The sequence below is a fragment of the Haplochromis burtoni genome, unplaced genomic scaffold (genome assembly GCF_018398535.1).
Source record: "Haplochromis burtoni strain Fernald_Lab_line unplaced genomic scaffold, NCSU_Asbu1 Contig_74, whole genome shotgun sequence".
Classification (NCBI taxonomy): domain Eukaryota; kingdom Metazoa; phylum Chordata; class Actinopteri; order Cichliformes; family Cichlidae; genus Haplochromis; species Haplochromis burtoni.
The window spans coordinates 122,830-143,121 of NW_024582435.1; the positions used below are offsets into that span (position 1 = coordinate 122,830).

The window sequence follows — 20,292 nt, forward strand, 5'->3', positions numbered from 1 at the left end:
AAAGTAAACGGAAGCCTCTCCAGCGTTGCACGTCTCTGGAGAGCAACTAAACTTTCTTGACAGAAGAGTGGCCCGAAGACTGAAGAGTGGCAAGCCCTCGTGAACTTTCAATATTTCCAGTAAGAGTTCAAACACGTCTTTTCTTTGCAACATCTGCTGGAAGACAAACCAATTTTGCAACTTTGAATATGAGCCTTCTGACCTCAACCCACTCAGTGTCCTTGGTCATTAAATAATCAAATCTGCACAGTACACATTTGTTAATGTAAGTGTATCTGCTGCTGTTGCACTCACGTGGATTTTGCACTTGAATCTCCTCAGGTTGCTATTCTCCTCCATAAATTATTCACCAGGGAGCTTTAACTCATTAATAAGGTCAGCTAGAGTGGGCGGAGAAGGTTATGTCTGATAGTGAGTCCTTGAAACTCTTAAACACATTTAAGTTTGTATTCCTGCATTATTCCATAAGAATGCACATTTGTTTGAATGTGTTTTAAAGTTAGCTTGCTAGCATTGGTTTCCTGGATCAGTGTTAAATAATGCAGTAAACAAGCACAGATCCCTGTGAGACAGGAAAACAGCAGCTGCTGCAACAATGATTTCTTGGACCACACCATAAAGCTACCTCATTACAAATACATTACATATAAAGATTATAAGCCGGGGCTTTTGGTGCTCCTGCACTCGAGGATTTAACCATATCCATTTCTTCTTCCTGATTTCAATTAACCACTGACCGCATGACTACATCTCAGCATGATAATGAGCCACTCTGACAGACAGACTGCAGTTAAAAACGCACTCTCAACTACTTCATGTTTAATACAAGTGGAAGGATGCTGGTACATCAAAGAGACGTTACCTGAACATCATGTTTCTCAGTGTTAGATCGCTTAGCCAGAAATGATAATCAGGTGTTAATTAAAATAACAAAGAAGTCCTTTTATTCTTTTATTCCCAGCAACATTCTGGCTGATTAAACCTGGCTCAGGTCGAAGGTGGTTAGAACTAGAACTACTATGTGTAGTCGCTGCGTACAGGGTGAGTCAAAAAGAATCATCTAATTGTAAAAGGCTGTATTTTTAAAGTAATGGACATGGAAGCTTATGAGAAATGTTTAAACATGTGGCCGAATATAAAGTTTTACATACAAAACCATATTCACGAGTGCCTAACGTGTACCCCTCTCACGGATTATGTCCATGCGCAGTCAAACTCCTCCCATACTTTTCCAGCATGTCTGGAGTCACTGCAGCTGCTGCTGCCAGCAGTCAGGTGAAAATGTGCTCTTTGATGTAGTTGCCAATTTAAACTAGTGTAAACCACAGAGATGGGGGGTGAGAGGGGGACGTTAGCCAAGCTGATGTCCATTATGGACTGCACTCCTCACCCCCTGCATAGTGCAGACTCTGGAGCTCCTTCAGCTGCAGACTGAGCAGCATCACAGGTCCTTCATCCCGACAGCAGTCAGACTGCACAATGCACACATGCAAAAGTTACCTGCAACAATATACATGCAAATATTTTATATCAATCATTTGTAAATAGTATATATTACTCTTGCATAGTTTTGGGGTGTTTTTTAGTATTAAAGTCATTTTTTCTTATTTTTTTTATTTATTTTTTTAATCTTTTAAAAAAGTATACATCTGTAATTCACTTTTTCTGTCTAACCCCTTTGCTGAATTTCCCTGGTGTGGAATTAACAAAGTCCATATCTATGTCTATGCCACGGAGTGTAGGTCTATAAAGTGTGACAGTTATCTCTCTGTGGCCAATACAGCTGCAGCAAGGAGCCAAAAACACATTGTGTGTATTACTGGTGTTACTGGGATCAGTTTCTGGACAAGGTCTTCAAAAGTTTCCTGTATAACAACAATGACGGGGGCACGAAGGGGAAAGCTGTATCTTTTTTTTTCTCTGTAAGTGGACAAATGAGATTTATGTGCTATTGTAAGATTATGCTTACAGTTAAGTCGTGATGTGGCCTTAGCTATTTAGAGACTTGACTCTCAGAAAGTAAAAACTCCTCAGTCCTCACTACATGAAGAAAGCAGTAGTTTGCAGGCACCTGGAGTATTTACTTATCAGACAGAGTTGCAGTGCTAACAACTAACACAGGAAAATATCTTTCAACACTCAAAATTTTGACTTAAAGGCAGTGTGCACTTGAACAACACTCGACTTCCATTTGTCAAGCGTAGTTCAACTCGGTCTTTTGTTGATGAGATTGAATTAAGACTTGACTTGGATTTCTCTTGACCAGGTGTCTGTTATCTAATCAAGTTGCTGGACTGGAGTTGCCGTAGACGTCTTGAAACACTTGAGACTTGATTTGGTCTTTTTGTTAATTATTTTAGACTTGGTGCTGTCTCTAGTTACTCTCATCAAGCAAAAAGCCAAGTAAAGAACAAGATCTTGTGGCTGTCTTATTGGTTGGGCTTCAAGCACGCACCTGTGACAGCACCAATACAAATAATTCATATCTGGCATCTTCACAGGCTCATTTTATGTTTTCCCATGTGGTTTAGTGTGAAAACAAGATCTTGATGAGATTTAACTGCTACATTTGTCAGTAATTACTGAGTGAAAAACAGTCTTTTCTATATAAACAGGAGCTTCTTGCTTTCTTTGTACATTATTTAACAGTTTTTCCTTTTTCACGTTTCCTACTTCAGCAAATGACACATGCTTGAACCAAGTGCATTCATTATGACTCAGCATGGTGCACTAAGGCCTGCATATATTAATGCTGGATTCATGATTAATATTTAACACATCCAGGAGCATTTTGCACTATTTACATCTCATAAGAAACACAAGTGCAACTCCCAAGCGTATTAGACACATTAAGCAGACGTTTTATTGAACTTTGCTTCTTGGACATAGATATTTAAAACCAGTCAACAGAAGTCACTCCAACAGAAAATTAGACATTCCACAGGAAGCACCGCCCTTTATTTTTCCAAGAACTTTTGGCACAAGCAACAAGAAAAGATCGTGTCGGGAAAGTGTGGGTGTGTTTCTGACAGGTCAATGAATCTATAAAGGGAAGAGAGCATTCGAAAACATCAATGAGGAAACAGGTTGCACGGCACACTCTGCCACACATGAATCGATTGAAGCCTAAGGTTCACGATACACAAACTCTGCTTTAGGCTATGGCAACATTTGGCAGGGGTGTTTGTTGGCTAACTTAACCCACTGCTTTATGTTCTCTGTGTAGTTAGAACTGTGAGTTTTCCACTGTGAGTTTGCAAGTCTTTGCTCTTGTTTTCATTTTTTTAATCCATGATGGAAGCTGCAAAACACAACATCATCAAAGTCCTCAACCCCTGCAAGCGAAGAAAGACCGAGATGCAGTCCTGACATATGAGTCTGGATGTCTCTGCTCTTAATTGTGTTTCTTTAGCATATGCATGATTAATAAACTGTATATTATATATAAATATAATACACACGTCTGTTAAAGCGACTACAAGAAATCACAAAATTTAATATCTGACAGAAATAAATGTATTGACCTATAATTTGTTGTCTCAGTTATGTTACGAAGACAATCTCACATTGTATATAGTGTATATATTTATGGTATGCTGCATACACACACAGTTCATTTCCCTGGGTTCCCTAACAGAAGTCTAAACTTTGTCTCCTGCTGTATCCTCGTCGTTTGAGTCTCTGTTGATGCGTGAGGTGATGCTCATGGTTTCCAAGAATAGTTGTAAAATTCCTGTTCGCGTTGACGCATATGAAGTCGGTGTGGTGTTGTGTGTGATGTGTCTTGTGTGGCTGGTGTGGTGTGTTGTTGTAATGTATGCCGATGTGTGTAAATTGATTAGCATCAGATCCAAAATGATTTGCAAGCAATTTCTCTCAGCAAAGAGATTTTGGTGTTTACGATGTCCTTTTAGCCGTTTCCTGTTCTGGTCTGATTGAGGTGACCTTTGTGCTCTGTAAACTAAAGAAATGACTTCAATCCATGTGGAAGGAGCAGGAGCTGTAAAGCCTTCACTCTGGTGTGGATACAATGAAGCATCACTGAAGTAGTATATGGTTTTTAGTCTCATTTATTTCCTCTTCTGGGTCCATGATATAGCGATACTGGTCCTTTGTGTTTTACCCAGACACTGACACTCAGGAGAAGAGAGTCTTTGGTCACTGAAGGTGAGAGTGGCGTGACAAAAAGCACCTCTTGTCTTGAGTCTTGGGAACCGCCTCTTTCCTACACAATCCCCTCACTGCGCTTGCTCCTCCACACCACCAGCGCCGTCATGAGAAGGGTGACCAGGATGGGCACGACAATAAACGGACCCAGGATGCGGTTGGGAGGGTCCATGGGAAGCCGTCCGGTCAGAGAGCAGTCGTGAAAGTAGTGCCTGTGGACCCGGATGAAGAACTCATCCACCAGCCGGTTGGGCCAGAAGCAGTCCATCTTCAGCGCTACCAAGTACGTGCAGTTTGTCAGCTCCTCGTAGAGCCTGCAGAACAAAACAAAAAATTAGAAGGCAGCAAAGTGAGACGCAGAACAAACTCGCTATACACTTACCCAACAGGAAGTGTCGCTACATCCTGTCAACACTCAAACTTCAATCATGAACTTCAGGCAAAAGCAGATCCCGATCATCGGTAGCCAAGCTAGCGCCCAGTTTCCTTGCTAACGTGATAGCCGCTGCATGTAGATTTTATTGGCTGTGTCAAGTTAATTCGTTTAACTAACAGCAGCTGTCACCAGGTTTTATAAAGAATGAGAAGGTAAAAAATGGATGGCATGGCTTAGCGGTGGTTAGCACCATCGCTTCACAGTAAGAAGGCCCTGACTCCAGTCTGCGGTCTCTCTGTGCCTGCCTGAGTACTCCTTCCTCCCACAATTCCTCTCAGTTAAAGAGTCACCAGTTAACCAAAATCCATACACAGGCAGGTTAATTCTGGGGTTAACTGGCGATTCTAAATCACCCTACGACAGCTGGATGAGGCTCCAGCCCTCTTTTGGATAAGTGGAAGAAAATGGATGGATGGAGAAGAAAAATCAAACTTTTATATTAGAATGTTTTTAATGAAAATGATTTATTATTATTGACTACTATAATTTACTTTGTGATTCAAATAAATTTTCTATAGTTGATTTAATCAATTTTAAATCATGCTTTTTATTTGTTTTTGTTTCTAATGTCTCTGTAAAGCACTTTGAATCACCTTGTTGTTGAATTGTGCTATACAAATAAACTTGCCTTGCTTTGCCTTAATCCAGTATGTTTCATCCATAATCATTTGTGCAAGGCCTGGAGACATCTGAGGATGGCGATGCCCTCGGTGAGGAGACAGGATGGCTAGACAGCCCAGACTGATAGTTAAGAGTGTTTCTACTCAGGAGTGACTCGGGGACATTTCTAGGGTAGAAGGAGGTTGTCATATCAAGTACAAAGCTGTTCTGTCTCTTTGTGCAAGCAGCCGTACTGACGCAGCCGGCCTCCCCACATCTTTGTGGAAATAAAGGAGCCCGTTAAACTTGAAAACAGCACAGCGCTGGTTCTGTGCGGGCTGCTCTGATTCCAAATCCATTACGCTTCTGAAACCACATCTAGGACCACCTTCCGCACTGTGGGGAATTTACACAGATAAGATGTGCTGGTTTCTGTGCCAGGCATTTTACAAGATAACCTTCAACCCCCCCCAAGCTAATGGAATTATCCAATGGCATGCTAGCACTCAGGAGAGCCTCCTGTCAGAAGCTGGTTTGGGGAACATCTTTACAGGTGCGGCTTGTGTTAGTGCAGAAAAATATGACTGATCATTTTTTTTCTTACAATCAGAAAAATAGAAAGCACAGGCTAACACCTTTAAATGTTCCTGTCTACTTCTATCACTTTAGCATGTAATAAAATATAAAAACAACCTCTTACTGTATTTAGTCTCGGGAGTCAGGTCTCCTGTAGTTACTTCATTCATGTGTCTTTGTGCTTCCTGTTTAATTATTGCACTTCCTGTTTTACTTTGAAAGTCACATTTAGTTTAGCTTCCCTTGTCTCATCTTCTGTGATTTGGTTCAGCTGTGTGTGAGACGCTGTCCAGTGTCAGTCTGTTCTTCCTGCCTCGGTTTTTTCTACATGTTTTGGTTTTATTTACACTTCTCAGTTTCCCTTTTTGTGTTTTGCCTTTTACCATCAGCCACAATAAACAGCTCACTTTTAATGCTCCACCTGCTCCACCTTTGACCCCTCAGCGCTGTGAAAAAGCCAAACTCTGTGGCTTTATCTCATAAAGTAACTTTTTCCACTCATATATGAACCAAACCATAATATTTGTGTTTGCACATTTAGCCAACATTAGCATTCACCCAGAGTGGCCACCTTCCACTTTATTCTCATTTTAGCTCTGTCTTTTAGCCTCCTCCTGAGGGAAACTTGCGGCAGCTTACTATTCCACTTTGTTCACTAACTAGTCGCTCACGGTTATTGCCATTTCATGCTGGGCGGGTAGCGTGCAGCAGCTTTATCTGAGGATTTTGCTGAAAACAGCTGTCGGCTGCGACAAGAAATTTGGTTAATGAGACCTCTGAGACTAAACTAAGAGAGTAAGGTTGCAGACCATAAAACAAGAAAGAGGCTTAAATGCGCTTACAGCTCTGCGGGGAATTAAAAGGTTAGATGATGATTTTCTGTGGATGGATCGCTACTTCTAATCAGCGCATCAAATACTGAATATGTGCTCTCTGTTTTTAACGTGTTAGTTTAATATTGAAGCGCTTTTGACGATGCAGCCCGAACACGAGGTCTTATTTGTGGAAGGTTTGCAGATGCAAACAGCTCAGGGCAGCTTGGCACGGCACCAGCGCTACAAAGCACTGTGTGCTGCTGTAGGTAGCAAGTTCACTTTTTCTGGGTGTGTACCTCCTTCCTCGACTGTTTCCTTGAAGTCCTGCAAATCATTTGCAGCAGAGATTAAAACAAAGAACATTGGTCCTGCTGCTGGCCTAATGAGCACTGGGGTTTTAGGGGATGCTTATGAGTCACTGAGCGAAAGAAAGCACAACAGAGTCGAGGCAGGCGCAGTGCACACACAGAGATGGAGGTGGTTACCAGTTCACCCCGCGTCGCTGAGGTTAGCGTCAAATTAAAGCTGACAGTATGGAGCGTGTGTGTTTGCATGTACGCGCTTCAGCAGGCTGCTAAATGCAGCTCTCGGTGTAATTTCTGTTAGGCACCATTTCATTTGATCATAAAATCTTATGCAACAGAGAAAAGAGTGATTCAGCCTGTGTGTCAGGAGGCCATTTGGCTGCTATACACACTGCACTTTGAAAGTAAATGGTATACTATTTCAGTTTCAGCACTATCTAAACTCGGCATACAGGCTGTGACATTTCAAACTGCTCTAATAGGGTAAGTGCAAGGTAAGTTTTGCAAGGTGCTTTGAACGCATTTATGCTTCTATTGCAGATTAAATGTTTTCCAACTCAAAAGGAAGAAAAGGTTATTATCTTGTGTCCACAGGAGCAGCTTAGGAGCCTCTGTTTTCTTGTAGGACTGACCAAAACAGCAGTTCCCTAGATGACCACTTGAGGCTGACTACAAAGTTAAAGTCTGTGAGGTCAAAGTTAAAATATCTCCATGTCCCCTTTAATCACAACTATACATCAATTTCAATTGTATTTTGAACCATATTAAGATTGTACTAAGATATGCGTTGTATATTAACATGGGCAACTTTCTCTCAATATATATTACTTTTGTGCAATATCTCTAAAATTAGAAATATCCTGTCTCAGAGTGACGCTGAAAAACTAGTTCATGCATTTATTACTTCCAGGCTGGACTACTGTAATTCATTATTATCAGGATGTCCAAAAAACTCACTGAAAAGCCTTCAGCTAATCCAAAATGCTGCAGCAAGAGTCCTGACAGGGACTAGAAAGAGAGAGCAGATTTCTCCTGTTTTGGCTTCCCTTCATTGGCTTCCTGTTAAATCCAGAATTGAATTCAAAATCCTGCTCCTCACATACAAGGTCTTAAATAATCAGGCCCCATCTTATCTTAATGACCTTGTAGTACCATATCACCCTATTAGAGCACTTCGCTCTCGCTCTGCAGGCCTACTTGTTGTTCCTAGAGTATTTAAAAGTAGAATGGGAGGCAGAGCCTTCAGTTTTCAGTGGAACCAGCTTCCAGTTTGGATTCAGGAGACAGACACTATCTCTACTTTCAAGATTAGGCTTGAAACTTTCCTTTTTGCTAAAGCATATAGTTAGGGCTGGACCAGGTGACCCTGAATCCTCCCTTAGTTATGCTGCAATAGGCGTAGGCTGCTGGGGGATTCCCATGATGCACTGTTTCTCCTGCACTCACTGTGTATTTATACACCTCTCTGCATTTAACCATTAGTTAATATTAATCTCTGTCTCTCTTCCACAACATGTCTTCTATCCTGTCTTTCTTCTCTCACCCTAACCGGTCGCAGCAGATGGCCCCGCCCCTCCCTGAGCCTGGTTCTGCTGGAGGTTTCTTCCTGTTAAAAGGGAGTTTTTCCTTCCCACTGTCACCAAAGTGCTTGCTCACAGGGACTGTTCGATTCTGTATTTTTGTGGGATCTTTACAGTATAAAGTGCCTTAAGGCAACTGCTGCTATATAAATAAAATTGAATTCAACTGAACTGAACTGCTCACCTGGGTCTCAGGTGTTGATCATTCTTAATGCGATTATATAGCAAACATTATGGATTACCTTTTGGTTCATTGTAATAATAGTCAGTCCAAGAAGTACTGTGAGTTTCTTTCCTTTCAGTGACTGCAACTTTTGTATTTTCCTTATACATTAACACTAGTTAGCAGGCTCCTAACCTAGCTTGCTTTTACTTTCCCTCTAACCTTTTTTGGTAAATTTTGGTGACCAACCCTGGTCTGCTTTAAATAAAGCTTATGTGTGAGTTCAACATGGAAGATGTGCAATCTCTCATCTTTCTGCTTCCTTGGTGTTCAGCTGCTAATCTTTTCTTTACATCACTTTCATTTTCTTGCCCACTTTCTGCGAGCTAATCAGCCTGTGTGCTCTAGCTCTCAGTGCTCCTCCGTCAGTCTGTACCTCCTCCTCATCTCCACCTCACCTGCTCACTCAGAGCTCCATCCAAGCCTCCATCTTCATCTTCACCACCACTGCTGGGATTCTGTTCTGCTGGGTCATCAGAGTGTAATTAGCAAGTAGCCTAATTTAATTCTCAATAAATCATATTCAGTTAGTAAACAGTATTCTTAAGAGTAGTCTAAGTACGGAGACACAGAGCTGAGGGCCTCTCGTCCTGGTCCTTGCTTACAGTGAATCACACGTTTAAATTCAACCCAGAAACATAAGCTCCAAAATATGCATGTAAGAGTTTTGTTTTCAACACAGAGCTTAACCAATGTGAGGGTATCGAGTTTACTCAGAAAATTAAGAAACACAAAAATAGTCCGCTTCCTCGAATTCAATTTTCCATTTCAGCATATATCCCAGGACTGAGAGGAGAAGGTTTACAGAGATGGTTTGCCTCATTTAAACAAAGAATTAAGATAGCTTCATGCAAGGCTTGCTATTACAAACAGCAACGAAGCCTCTCGCTCTTGCTGCTATTTAAAAACCACTTTACAATTGGCAGTAATCACATGCTAAGCTTGTACAGGCGGCATTTTTCTTTAAAGGTTAAAGTATTCTCTGAAGTCAAACGTGGGGAGGTGGATAAAAGAGAGAATGGAGTTCAGAAAAGGTTGTCACGTTTTATTTGTTGTTGTCTAAGACAAACAGATGATGAGACCGGAGCTTTAGTCGACATGCCTATCAGCAAAAACTGAATTCGTTAATATTGTCATTTAGTTTCTGTAACAACAAATTTCAAACACGGGTTTCCGAGGCAGAGAAATCAGCTTATGTAGGTTATCGACAACCTTTAATTCTTTGTGACGCCTCGAGCACGCGCACCCTCCGCAGCACTGCCACAAGCACAATCCTGCAGATACGACTTTGCTTCCTTTGCCAAACGTTACGCAACTTTTTATCCTCCCTACACATCGGTAAGGGGTTTATGTGGAACACAAACGAAGCACTGCACATCTAGATATTTCACTTTGATCCGCGCTGTGTAGGTGTTGGTGTGTTGGTGTATAAAACAAGCCAGTTGTTTAGTTCATCAGCATAAATTAAAGTATGCATGGTCAAACCTCAAGTGGTTTTTTAAATTCATTTGATCCATTTGGATCCCCTGAATGTGTGAGACAGAGAGAGAGACAGACGATGTGTCCAATCTCACTCATAACAAAAGGGTGTGAGATTGGAAAAATATGTCTAAATGTACAATAATTTCACAGCTTGTGCTTATGTAACCTGCTTCGGTATGCAGAATCGTATTGTCTGAAACATCCCGCCACCGACCATCTGTGAACCACATGCAGGGAAAGGTGGAGAAAAGGCGAAGGACACAAGATGCAGACGGAGGGTCAGGCTTTTAAACCATGAGGGCGGCTGAATTAGACACGACTCTGCTGTTTCAACTAGTTTGATCCGCTGACAGAAGAGCAGTGTGAATAAATAAAACCAAAGATGATGAATAAGTAAAAATAACACACAGAGACGCTGCTCCGGTGACTTGCCGGCTCAAAACTGGTCCTTTATTCTGCTGACTGGAATACGAGGAGTCGGGCTGGCAAAATGTCCAGGTACGGCAGCAGATTGATGGGGCGTTTATGAAAAAATAATGGCGCACTGCACGCCTGTATTTTGTGAGGGACTCTGCTGTCATGTTGAGCTTTTCACAGTAACTGGAACAACAAACATCGTTATCTCGACCATGGAAGTCATGCTGTCAGTGGAAAATTAATTATTAGCTGAGGAGACTTGTTGGTGGTGCAGATCTAGATGGATTATTAAAAACGAAATAGTGACAAAATAATGACACACAATCCAGGGAAAACCTCCCCTCAGTCTCACAGCGTGAGGTAAGGGGAGGGGTGATGCTTCCTGCAGAAACGCTCTTTTATTCTCTGCTGACTTTCTTTTTTTTTATTATCTCAAACTGAAAATGTCACTTGGGAAATCCAGTTAAAGTAAAAAATATACCCTTGGTTTCCTGTATAATGTTGCACTCCCCATGACCTCAGAGTTATATTATATTTAGGAGTAGTTTATATTTAGTGGCATTAAACCACTCTATGAAATTACAATCAGAGTGGCGAGGGTCCCTGGAGTCTCGCTGCTGTTAGTTCAGGTCGACTGTAACCACGCATGAAAGAAATGCAGCTCCGTTTTTCATGTCTGAAGCGAGTCTGGCCGGCAGTAGGTGTGTCGGCACGGCGGGGAGAAAAATAACTGAATCTGGCTAAACCTTGGCTGCAAATCAACTTGCTTCTCATCACCGAGCCACATGATGAATGGCTCGGCCAATCAAATCTGTAGAAAGGCACTTCCCTGGTATTACTTTGTAATGGGAATGCCATATTCTTCCTGCTTAAATTGCAATCATCACGACAAAAGATATAGCCTAATAACTGCTGAAGAAAATATTATGAAACCCTGTGCAGTGTTCAGCCCTTAAACTATAACAGGAAGTATCAGCCCACACCGCTGCAGCTGTATTAAAACGATGACACATCTCTCATGTGAAAGTCGACTCCTCACGAACAATTTTATAAACTCTAAAGAAAGCTGAATGCAGCTTTCTCACCACCGCAGGATTTGGGACATTTGTCTTAATGCTTGATGCTCCTCCTGATGCAGCTCTGAAGGGATTTGTCTCCTGGGAATGAACTGAGGATCAGTCACTTGTCAAAACCACTGCACTAAGAAATCATACATTTTTTTAGCACTAAATTATCCAAACATGATCAATGGACACTTCGTTGCCATGCAGCATATCTAAAAAGACAATCAGATGGCAGCAACTCAGTGCATTTACGCATGTAGGCATGGTGAAGATCAGAATAGGAAAGAAGGTGATTTAATGAGCAGAAGACCAGTTGCCACTCCTGTCAGCGAGGGTCTGGAAACTGAGGCTGCAGTTTTGGACCTGCTCACCTAAATCGGACATCACAGGTTTGGAAACGTGTTTCTTGGTCTGATTCTGATGGTAGGATCATAATTTGGTGTAAACAGCATGAATAGATCCATCCAGCAGATGTTCAGGCTGTTGGTGTTGGTGTAATAGTGTGGGGAATCTTTTCTTGGCACTCTTTGGGCCTCTTAGTACCAACTGAGCATCATTCAGACTCCACCTCCTGCTTCCAGCAGGACGACGCACCAAGTCACAAAGCTAAAATCAACACAAACTACTTGAACGTTGAGTTCACTGCACTCAAATGGGCTCCACAGTCAGCAGATCCCAATCCATTCGAGGCCCTTTGTGATGTGGTGGATAAAGAGATTCGCATTGTGGGCGTGCAGCTGACGAATCTGCAGCATCACGTCAGTGTGAACCAAAATCTCTGAACCATGTGCCACAAAGAATTAATGCAGTTCTAAAGGGAAAACAGTGTACCTAATAAAGTGGCTGGTGATTCAAATAAGACACCGTTCTGACTCCTGCCCTTATACATCCCTTGCTAATCACATTATGAAAGTATTCAGATGTCGCTTGTGGGCAAAGATGTTAATAAAGTCAAGAATGAGTTTCTCTCTGCTCATCAGAGTCAGGCTGTTACTACGTTTTTAATTATTTATATTCAGGGAGTGTTTATCATCTGTTTCACTTCCATTTTGTGGAGACGAGTTAGTCGACCGGCAGAGATGCCGTTGTGTTGTGAGGAGATCAAACAAAAAGAGCACGCTGCTGTAACAGTCTTGATCAACAGCGCCACGGTCACATCTGATAAGATATAAGAGATCCCTTGAAGAAAAACTGGGATGACAAGCATCAAAGAGCTAGAGCTGAAGCTGAGGACGGGGAAATTAAAGGTTTTACACACAGATACAAATCTATGAGGACCTCAAACTGTATAATCTCGGGAAAGGAGTCAGCTGTCAACCAGAAAAACCTCCTCATCACTCACACTCATTGTTGAAAATATTCCTGCTATGAATTCTTGGAGATATTGTCTTAGAGAAAAACAGAAGAAATCCATCCAAACCAAAGAAATCCAAAGAAAACAAGTCAAACACTCTACAAGGACATCTGACAAAAAGTCCTACTTTTTCTTCCTACTTTGTTATTTTGTGGACCTCCAGCGTCTTTTTTCCTCCTCTGTGTGTAATTTCTTTCCCTCCCAAGAGGAAAAGTGATAAATATTTAGCAACGTTTGAAAGGTGTGCTTTGTTCTGGTAGTGCAGTGTTTTCTGTTGCTTTTGGCACCTGAAATGCGCACATGCCGTCACATGGTTTCTCCCTCAGATTATATATGTTTTTCACTTTTCTTTTCTCTCACCCGTCGTATACATTTCAAATCAAACATCATATCATGGGGTGAACAGATGGAGCTTTGAGTGTGTGAGGATGTTTATTTTTGACATGTGTGTGTGTGCGTTTGTGTGTGCGTGTGTAGATAGAATCGCTGCATTTGTGTTTGTACTTGTGTATGTTTTCTGCTCAAGTATAAATTTACTCTGTCAGCTCTGTTTGCGTGAAAGTCTGTGAGTTAACATTTGCACGCGTGCGTGTGTGTGTGTAGTATGTTTATAAATCTTTGTGGGGACCAAACGTTGGACGTTTACTACACTTGTGGGGACCAACAGCTGTTATGGGGACAAAATCCCCGTCCTCATGAGTGTTAAGGCATTTATGTGACTCCAAATGTGGTTTTAGTGTCAGGGTTACAGTTACGTTATGGTTAGGTTTAGGGTAAGGGTCAGGGTTAGCAATGAATCTTTGATGGTTAGGGTAAGCGGCTAGGGAAAGCAATATGTCAATGAGATGTCCCCACAAGGATATGAATACACACATGTGTGTGTGCAGAGGTTCAGACATCACTGCTGGATTTGGACACATAAACAAAGTCAGATGCTACGAAGTGGTCATTGCACTCTGTGAAGTCAAGATACAAAAACCCAAAGAATTATTGCAAACAAGCATGAAACCTGCCGATGGTGCATGTGTTCATACACAGCTTATGCCTCAGGTCCAGTTCAACACTGCATTACAGTGAAGTTAAGCTAAAACACACACATGCAGTATAACCTGGGATTAAAGTGGATGTTTGGGATTGTTTGCTTTTTCAGTGGCAGTTACTGGAAGTCCTGCGTTCCACACAGCTCACCAAACATCATCAAACACAGTTTTGTGCAGTTTGACCCCCAAAAATATAAAAAGCTAATCAAAGCTTCAGTTACTGCATTCACAGACTGGACATTTAACCCTTTAAAGGCTGAAATATGATATATAATTATATTTTAAATCTACAAAGTAAACGTCAGCTGATTGCAGCCTGTACACAAAGAGACAAATCTACTAAAGCGCACAACAAAAATGATGTGTTTAGTGAACCTTCTGACAAGTTTTTAAAATAATATTAATTTGCAAATATGAGTTTAATTTGTATTGCTTATAAATGTGCAATTATTTAGGTTTTGCACAGTAGGTCAGGGTCAATTTAAGCAGATGATGTTCTTTTCTAACGGGTGCTAAATTCCACCTTTTCATTTGGACAGAAGCCAAAACGGGTCACATAACATCTGCCTACATGCAGAATATTCCAGAAAGTATTTGGTTAAATCCACAAAGTAAACGTCAGCTGATCGCAGAAACAAATCTACTAAAGCTCACAACAAAAATGATGACGTGAGTGAGTCATTTTCTTACACTACACTGCTCTGTCGTCCTTCGGGGTTCCCCCATCTGCCGAGTGCTGCTGAAAATCCTGAATATATCAATATGAAACAGGTTGGGATGGAGAGACACAAGTTCAGAAACAAGATAAATAAAATATATATATATAAAATTAATACTCTGCACCACTTCCAGATTCTGTCTTTGTAAAGTTCCATATGTGTGCTCACTCATATGGATTTAATCTATTCCTCAGAGGCTTTTTTTCAGCTAAATAAACCTGCAGCCATTGTTCACATGTTATAAATTTGCCGTTGGGTTTAGTTTCCGGCAACGTTGCCTAATAAGTAGTCTTGTGATGGGAGGAAGCATCGGAGTTAACACAAAGTGTCAGAAGTCAAATTGGTATTCCAAGCTGAGAGAAGATTTCTCGACACTGAATCAAGACTAGATTGAAGGTTTCTAGGAGGGCAGTGCATGTAATCAAAGCACGTTCAGGCAGGTCAAAACTGAGCACACTGTTCAATACATCAGGCGTTGTTCACAGAAAGATAGAAAGTAACTTCACCACAGATGCAGAACTTATAAAAAACAAAGGAAACAAAAGTCAATCAGCAAAAGATCTGTGAGGAGACGGTCGTTTGGTTTGATGTGAGTCTCTGTAAAGAAGGATTCTTACTGAAATCAGATCATGTCTCAAAACTCTGAAAGAACTACTTATATAAACTAAATAAGCTCAAGGTGACTATCAGATTTCCGTCTTATGGAGGCACTTTTTGTAAGATGATGCTTGGATTACAAATCTCAAGTATATGCTATCATTAAATCAATTTGTAATTACACATATTTACTAGTGAGTATGGAAAGAACTTGAAAATCAGTTACTTTGTTCCTTTGAATAATAGTCTGCAATAGACTGGTGTCTACTCCAGGTGGGTCCAGCCTCCTGTGACCAGCAATCCATCCATTTTATTGTCATAAACTTCTAGATGTCCACATAAAGGTGTGTAGTGATGGTTTATCTTCAGGGAAAGATCGATGTATTGCACTAAGGCCCAGTGCTTCCTCCAGCTTCCTTGCTGTGGATCTACAATTTCATTTTTCCACTCCTGTCACTCACATTTGCCTAAACCCACATGTGGCCGGCGCCACTATGAAATGTGAAAACTATGGACCATAACAAGCTGACTCTTACAGTCCACAGCTCACAGTGAAAAAATACAATACTATGCTTGAGAGCACGCTGTAACGTATTTGCAGTAATGGCACAGATAGAGGTGAAGACTTCCTGTCATATAACTGCAATCTGATTTCTTTTTTACCTGCTTTTGTCGCAGGAGCAACAAAGGTAGCAGCAGGTGACTACGGTGAGTACATCAAAGCTTTTCTCCTTATAATGAGGCACAAACTTGTAAAGGCAGACGTGTTATTTATGATACCGTTAGAACGCAGATGAAAAACGTGGCAAATTAATCGATGGGCTGTATAAACAGGCATGGTGTGTTTGTGTTTGCTTATCTGAAAAGATAGTGTATCACTGAACAGCGCTATAACGACAGAACAGAGAGAATGAGAAGCAACGGTGCACAACAGCGGGAGGAAAATATTCTCATCTTTAATTCCTTTCCAGCTTCAGCAGAAACCCGGTGGGACCAGTGAATCGTCAAAGTGAATGTTTGCAGTATTGATGTGAAGGCACAGAACAAGAAGACGGCTCAATTAAAGCAGAAAACACCTTTTGTTGTGTGCTCCTCTAAGGGCTTCTATATATACACATTATTAGCTTACACTATATTGGCATCTGCACACAGTCAGTCCTAAGAACTCCTGAAATTACATTTCGAACTAAGCGAAGAAAAAGATTATAAAGATGCTGACTTAGAGCAACAATGGGAGAGAAAATGAAATTCTACGTGGGGTTTTTTTCCCGGATTGCAAACATTTCTTCTTCTCACAGCTTTTTCTTTTTTACAGTGTGGATATGATGTGGTTTGACTTTTTTTTCTTTATGGAAAATAAATCAGAGCTTAACAAAATGTAACTGGAGTTTTCTTCCTAAATTACAGTCTGCATAAATGATGCTACTGACAGGCTGCTTCCTGTTCTGTCCGTGTTTGTGTCCAGCTATCACATATCAGGCTAATGCGAATGAAAAACCACCCTTACTGAGGCAAGTATTCAAATCATCGTCCTAACGCTATTAAAGATTTATTGCATAACAGCTGCAGTCATGCAGCAACGCAGCCACTGCTGGACGTTATCCAGTCATTAGAGTTATGAAAACATAAGCAATCCATTTCTAATCACCAAGTAATCAGCTGTTTAATCACACAGGTCCACAGAGAGGGAACTTCAGTAAGCTTTCCACACTACTGAGCTCACTAGATTTATCTGGCCTGGGTTTGTGCATAAACCAATATGAACTCAGCACACCCACAAAAGGGTTTTTAAATTATTACAGACGGCTTACGAACATGCATGACTGACTGACCAAAATATCCTCTAACAAAAACACAGGCGGAAAAGTCTCGCAGGATCACAGATGATGGTTATTTTCAAACGTGTGCAGTCTGAAAATGTATTTAAGGTCAAAGGCAGAAAACATCATATCATTCTTTGTATTCTAACCCTTTACTTGTGTCCAGCTGGATGCTGAGTTCAAATAATGGCTTTTTCACCTGACAAACAGGTAACTGTAGCTGAAATGACACACATCAGATTATTTAGTAATTTTTAAAAAAGTGTTTCAACCCAGCAACTACACCCAAAGGCCATGTTTGATTCTTATAACATATTTCTGTTTACAATTCTCGACCTGGAATGGCTTAAAATGAAGTTTCTTTCATTTGGGATCATTAGCTGTGTCGGTACAGAGAAATTAGCTCCAGCAATCCAAATATTGGCAAGAAAATTTTAATTGAGTGAAGAAAACCAAAGTAACGACAAGCCGTTATTTCTAGTGTGTAGCAAACAAAGTCCAGAAAAACCTTCACAAATGCGGAAGTGGAGAAGTTGATCAAAGCTCCAGAAACCAGTCGTTAAGGGAAGATCAGAGATTTTATGAAATACTGCTGCTAAGAACCAGCAGTGATGGAGACTGATAGGAATAAGAGAACTGCATGAGCCAAGAAAGAGAAAAACTGCCGGCACAATGCACTTTGCTCTCATGCTTTTTGTTTTGAGAGCTGTTTGTGCAGAGAACATCAACATACGGTATCTGCACGCATGGTTCCCAACGTGGGGGAGAGCCCTTCATCCCACGGCCGGACCACCGCAGCCGCCTTACCCAAACCCCACTCACATGACTTTGGATGAATTCGACCACAAAGTGAAAGAAAAGCAGTCAACAAGTGCTCAGCATATGTGTCCTGTTAGACTGTCTGACAGGCCAATGCCAAGTGTGCAAAGCTGCTATCATCCTCTGATGGATTTAGAACACAGTTTTTCATTGTTTCTGGTGCATTTTTCTTTAATGAACAAACAGAAACAAAAAGAATTCCCATTTTTCATCACTAGTATCATTTTACACAGCATTTAAAAACCGAATCATGTGATATATCATGCTGTAAAAGTAAAAATGAATACCTGTAATGAAAGCATGAATCCAGGCTATAATGATTTCTAATGAATCACCAGAATTGGCCTTTTGGGATTCTTTAAATCAGTTCACCTTTGAGGATTTCTAATTATTTCCTTTTCACAGCAAATCAAGACTAAAACAGAGCAAAGCTTAAGTGGATTTCAGAGCGTTTATGGACTAAAGCTGGAGAAGTGTGTCTGTGCATGTGTCGGGAGCTAGAATAAGCTACTTCCATAATGAGCGCAGTAATGTAATAATGTGCTACAATTAGCTGACTAACCCAACAGACGGTGTAGATAGATGAGCAGACACAGCCCTCAGTGTCTTGTGCTACTGAGGCTGGCAGATGGACTGACTAAAGCGAAAGCGTATCTAATAGACCCCATAAATATTTATAGGCACGCAATTATCTCGAGTTGTTGGTATTTTTAGAGGAAAAGATGCACTCAACAAAACCAAACTTCTCAGGATGATTCGGACTCAGCTTCTTATATCTGGTCACTGATTAGACGTTAGTGGGACTTAATTCACAAACACTGGCATGTTTTATGTCAGCAGTGCCTGAAAGAACCACTTTAAATGTCTTTACATGTTTACAGCAAATAAAGGGATATTAGGCTTTCAATTAGAGAGGAAGGACGTGGTTAGAACTGCGAAGCATTTAATTGAACTTTTCCATGATGTAACCTAGTCCTCACTGAAAGCTGCTACACGAGGAACATAGGAAGGAGTCTGAGTCAGCAAACTGGCTCAGACTTGGCAGTTACATCGATTGAAAAATTGCTAGCATTAGCAGGAAACTGTGGTGACTTTCCAGTGTGAATGTGAGGATGAGCCTGTTATTTCTTCTTGTAAAGGTTTAAAGGGTTTTAAAGTGGAAGCATATATTAAAACTTTCAAGCTAGTGTTAATTCATGTTTAGATATACCTTCGAGGTTTTGCTTTTTCATTAAATATATGTTTTTTCTTTTTAAACATGATTAGAATTCAGTTTATTAATCATTTTATCACAAAACATACACAAAATCCGAAATGCAGGATCCGGGACGCAGACTGCTAAATAAAACTCTAAATGAAAGTGAAGTGAAATGAAAGCAAAGCAAAAAAAATCCAAAGTGACAGGTGTACATGGATGAAAAAAATCTTGGTAAATTAACATACACTGTGACAAAGACAGAGGGAAGGACTATTTATACACATGGGAAAAACACATGTGTTTAAATATCTATACACACTGTTTTTTCCCCACCTGTCTCCACTTCCCGATGAGGTGAGGTGATGAAAAATACTCAGCAAAAGCAAGGATGCAAACAATATTGTCAAACACAGGGGAGGAATTAAAACAAAGCAAAACACCAGAGACAGAAACTTTCAAAGTAAAACAGGAACTAAGCTGCAGGAACAGACTACACTGATCCAAAGGAACGCTGGGCAAACTAAACATAAAGGACAAGCTGCATAAAGAATAACTAGAAGTCAAGTAAAAGCTGAAACAAAAACCAACTGGGGTCACACTTATTATTTGGATTGATGCTTTTATGGCATTTCTCTACGCTTGCTGAGTGTACAAAGAGCTTTCTGCTACAAATTTCATATATACAACATTTATTTACCTTTACTGTGAAGCACTTTGTCTAAAATCTGTGCGAAAACATGCAGATGAGACAATCAAACCACTGACCTTCCAATTAGCAGGTGACTCTAGTACAGATTGTGTTTTTGAGCAACTATTACTGATTTTAATCTCATCACATTATCACTGGAAAAATTCACAACTGCCACGAAACACTTTATGGCCGGTATTGGGCTTGAACCCACAACCGTTTTAGTAGTAATAGTTGCATAGCTTCTTCAGCACTTTATTCTATTTAAATAGTTGTAGTCAATCATAAACTGAATCACTGTTTAACATATTTGGTTTGCTAATGTCGCTCAGTCCCAACTAAACATAGCACCATATAGTATGGAACTAGCTCAGTAATGTCTGCTGCTCAAA

General features: G+C 40.7%; 1 protein-coding gene across 2 annotated transcripts in view; it reads right to left on the bottom strand.

The window, feature by feature from the left end:
- Nucleotides 1–3,820: 3,820 nt before the first annotated feature.
- The window catches only part of ramp1 (receptor activity modifying protein 1), a 60,607-nt gene continuing 44,135 nt past the window's right edge, over nucleotides 3,821–20,292 (bottom strand). For both annotated transcript variants that reach the window (XM_005925948.3, XM_005925949.3), the window contains exon 3: nucleotides 3,821–4,481. In XM_005925948.3, coding sequence (XP_005926010.1) covers nucleotides 4,226–4,481 — 256 coding nt within the window. In that variant the 3' untranslated portion in view covers nucleotides 3,821–4,225. The remainder of the gene's footprint in view (nucleotides 4,482–20,292) is intronic.